Source organism: Sprattus sprattus, assembly GCF_963457725.1.
Source record: "Sprattus sprattus genome assembly, chromosome: 17".
NCBI lineage: Eukaryota > Metazoa > Chordata > Actinopteri > Clupeiformes > Clupeidae > Sprattus > Sprattus sprattus.
The window spans coordinates 13,991,088-13,995,451 of record NC_137915.1 but is presented as its reverse complement, the minus strand read 5'-3'; the positions used below and the strand labels follow the sequence as shown (position 1 = coordinate 13,995,451).

Genomic DNA, 4,364 nt, shown 5'->3' with positions numbered 1-4,364 from the left:
AAGCATTTTTAGCTGTGTAGGGTCATAAAAGGACTTATGATAGCTGATGAATCCAGGGAGAACTTCATGCTAGACTTGACCTGAGGAAGCTGATGTGCTGATGTGTGTAGGGAGATGATTGCAGATGAAAGGGGCAATGAGTGTACTGGTGGAAACGGTGAAAAATCCATAACACTGATGACTCAAGCAGCCATGGTGCTGGTACAACGCCGCATTCTCCTGTTGTTTTTCTGATTAAAGACGAAATTAAACCCTCTCTGAAGAGGTTGCCCTGTGTGAGACACATATCTTTCCAGGACAAAAATGCCAAAGAGAACTGTTAGGCCTGCGTTGGTTTTCAGTCATCCCATGCATCGCTTGGCTCGAAGAGGGAAACATTCAAACTCATTAATTGTTCTATTGGTGTTTGAATGTCACAAAGACACAGATAGAAAAACAATCTGACACAATTTCAACATGAACTGATGTGATTTTACTGCATTTCAGTAACATTTTCTCTGACACATTTCTGCCATCATAGTGTGTGTTCACAGAGATACATCCTTCTTGGATTTGAAAATCCTTCAAGTTGTAGTCTTTGTTTTTCGATGACGTCTTTTTAAGCTGAAAGGAGAAACAGCGTTCTACCAGACGGCTGTGTGTCTTCTCACGAGGGTGGCCTCAGAATGCAGTCATTAAAAGCACTCAGTTGATGCCTTAGATACAACACACAAAATGGGTGTACATGTGTTTAACAAAACTGTAGGGAGCAAGACATAGCCATGAAATAGAATTACTAGATCAGCTGAGAGGTTTTTTTAGTTTGTTTTTTTTTGTCCAATACTGTTCTCGTATTCACACATGGTCTCCTTGTTTCCATGACGAGGGATCTCTTTTGGCCCGTGGTTTAGAATGAATGCCCACCAGACTTTGTGCACTGAGACTTCTACAGTAATTCTATTCGAACAAATGAAATTATTAAAGGGCAGAGCAGTACTCGTAAAGCCAACACAAGTCCGCTTGGCTTGGGGGACAACTCCACTTGAGTTGCTGAGGACTGAATAACTCTACGACCAGTTTATTTCTGTTTTGATAACATGTAACTCTCCTTTAGTGTTAATCTGCAAAGTCAAACACATCCATATAGATAGATGAATGCTTTATGTCAGCATAAAAGGTTAAGCTGGGTGACTATATATGAAGACAACAACTACAACGCTCACAGCACTGGCATTGGTTAATTTTTAAATAGTCAAGCATTGTTATTTCATAGATTAAGAACAAAACAAAACAAAAAAGAAAACAATATACGTAAAAAAAAAAAAGAAATCTGCTACTGCCTACAACTTTGTATTTCTGTCATGACATTCCATTTTCAACTCTGGCATGATGGTTGCATCGTTTTGTACAAACCACTTGCTGACTAGGTTTTTAAAAGAAAAAGAAAAAAAAAAGAAAAAAAAACATCTATCAAAACGGGGAAATTCTCGAGAGTATAGTCACTGAAATTTCCCTTGATCGGTACCATGCATTCCGTTCATCAATTGATTTCATTATTACACATTTGCTTACTGGTTCATTTTTTTCTGTTGTTTTCTTTCATTCTGTCTTTTTTCGACTTTTCGTTTCGTTTGTTTCATGATCGCTTTTTCTCGTAAATGCAAGTGTTGCTAAAAATGTCTCCGTATACGTGTTAGGATAGTGTTGTCTTCACATAAGACTTGGTTAATGCTTCGTTGTCATGGTGATTCCTAGAACTCATCCACCCAATTGCATGTTGACACGGTTGGAAGGATGCAGTGGCCGTCGTGAGCGGGGGGGGATCGGGCCAGGTTAGGGAGGTATAGGGGTGCTTTTGGGGGTGGGTAGGTGGGTGGGTTGAGGGGTCATCTCCTAGACGACGGCCTTTGAATCCTTGCAGTCCTGAGTGGTGGTGCCTGAGTTAGTCTGTTTAGTGTCCGTCCTCTCGGCCAGATGTTTCACTTGTCTGAAAGATGAGGAGGCAAGAAGGGCACACAGGTATTCAAAGTTGGATCAGCGCGCAGCACACACACATACACACAGACAAACACACACACACTTTCTCTCAAACACACACACACACACACACACACACACACACACACACACACACACACACACACACACAGACACACATACAGACACACAGACAAACAGACACACAGACACAGACACAGACACAGACACAGACACAGGCAAACACACCTCAAGTGATACAATGAAGAAGAAAAAGACCCTGTCAAAACACGCAGTTAATGAAACATAAATATCTTCTGGCTTCTCTGGTGTTTTCTCCCTGTGTGGCTGCCACCCATCTTGGGTAGTCTGAGGCCTGGCTGGAAATGGCTTTTGGAGAGCCTTTTTCCTTCCAACACACTCCTGAATCTGTGATGATAGGGAGGATGAGCCTAGGCAGCCTTTTCCTTCCCCTCTCTCACTGTCCCTCTTTCCCTATATCTCTCTCTCCCGCTTTCTTTCTCTCTGTCGCTGGTGCCATGGAGAGAAAACAGCTCGGTGACCTTTTCCAGGCACACACCTACTATGAAAATATTCTTGAATGGCTTCAGCGATTTCCTGCCGTCTGCCCGCGGCTTCCCCCACTCGTATTTCACTCGCCAGGGCCCAGCTGGTCGGCGGATGAGATAGTCAAAAGGTTGGCACAGAGCGGCACCACGGCCGTCGGAGAGAATCCGCCACCGTGGGTTCCCACAGCCACCGCCCTCGGAAGAATACCAGTTGCGCAGCGATAAAAATCATGCAAAGCCGACAGAGCCCGGTGACAATGCAACGGGATGGCCTATGGAAATGCACTGGGCGCGGGGAGGCCTATGGAAATGCACTGGGCTCGCTCTGCTTCACTCTCCACTGGTGGAAAACACACTGATGGAAATATCAGCAGAGGGGTGTGAATGGGAGAATGAACGATTGGGGGAGGCCCCGAATGGACACACACACACACACACACACACACACACACGTGCACAAACACGTACGTGCTCACATACACATAAACTGACACATGTCTATATGCATGTGCATGTCTGCTTCTGCGTGTCAGTGTGTGTGTGTGTGTGTGTGTGTGTGTGTGTGTGTGTGTGTGTGTGTATGTAAGCGTGTATCAGCATGACAGTGTGTGTGTGTTCACGTCTGCATTTGTTTAATCTCTTTCAGCCACTCAGTGAGATGAGGTGACTCGCCCGTCAGTCGGTGACATTTAAAGGACAAATCACATCCATGTCCGAGGCTCACATCTACACGAGATCCTGGCCTGCCTCCTCTGTCTGTAACCAGAGTCCCTGCCACACACACACACACTCCCTGTCTCTATCCTGCCAGTGACTTGAGGACCAATCTAATGCACAAAACCAGCATAGGTCAGTGTTGATAGTGATTTACTGTCTAAAGGCTCTTTGTTAAATTAAACGTGGTGAGTCAGCTTATGACGGTGGGAGTATGGGAGAATAATCGAGGAATTGTTTTCACCCTGCCACGTGCTGTCCAGAATAGAAAAAGACAGAAAAAAAGATAAGATAAACTATTTAACTAATGGGAAAACAGCGTGCAAGATATTCCACTATAACTCTTGATAAAATAAGCAGTGCAACATCCATTGATCATTACAGTGTTTTCCATTCAATTGCAGATATAAATAGCATAAATGTGTTTCTGCGCTTGCTCATTTAGTTCGGTTTGGTTTGGCAATGACTTTCCCATAAAAGCAGTATGGTGACGGTGCATGTGGCACTGCATGTGGTCTTGCCGTGCACACAGGAACAACATGCGCCTGCCTAAGGTCACCGCTCTGTACATTAACGTCCCCGGGCTCTCTGTGAAATTAGCCGCGGCGTGTCGGATTATGCTTACACTCGCTCATAGCATTCGGCACGTCCACTCGATCAGAACACCTGGTTTCTGTTGGCCCCGGTGAAGGCAACCAGGACCAACCTCACGGTGCCTCGCGGTGTCAAACACTCTTGAATTTAGCACCAAACAGAGCGAGGACACTCTTTATGTCCAGTCGCGCAAGCACTAACAATCTAACACCTGCGCTCACGTCCATCTTAGCGTTGTGATGCCTTAGCGCCCATGTTTTGAAGAAAAAGGAAGGAGAGGACATTTCACAACAACAGAACAAGAACATCCGTCACTTCAGTGTCCACTTCGTATAACAGATGGAGGTTAGAGTACCTCAACAGTGCCTTATATCTTGTGGCAGTTTATGTCGACGACAACACAAAGCTTTCTAAACGCCAGTCACTCTTTAAATTAGACACACACCACACAAAGACACACACCACACAAAGAATACACAACACTTTGATGAGGAGCGTACACACTAATACTCATTATCATGTACTTGTAAG

At 44.7% G+C, this 4,364-nt stretch overlaps 1 protein-coding gene across 4 annotated transcripts in view; it reads right to left on the bottom strand.

Moving 5' to 3' along the window:
• Positions 1–514: 514 nt before the first annotated feature.
• Positions 515–4,364, bottom strand: part of stau2 (staufen double-stranded RNA binding protein 2) — a 98,221-nt gene continuing 94,371 nt past the window's right edge. For all 4 annotated transcript variants that reach the window (XM_080855034.1, XM_080855033.1, XM_080855035.1 and 1 more), the window contains one exon: positions 515–1,966. In XM_080855034.1, coding sequence (XP_080711160.1) covers positions 1,873–1,966 — 94 coding nt within the window. In that variant the 3' untranslated portion in view covers positions 515–1,872. The remainder of the gene's footprint in view (positions 1,967–4,364) is intronic.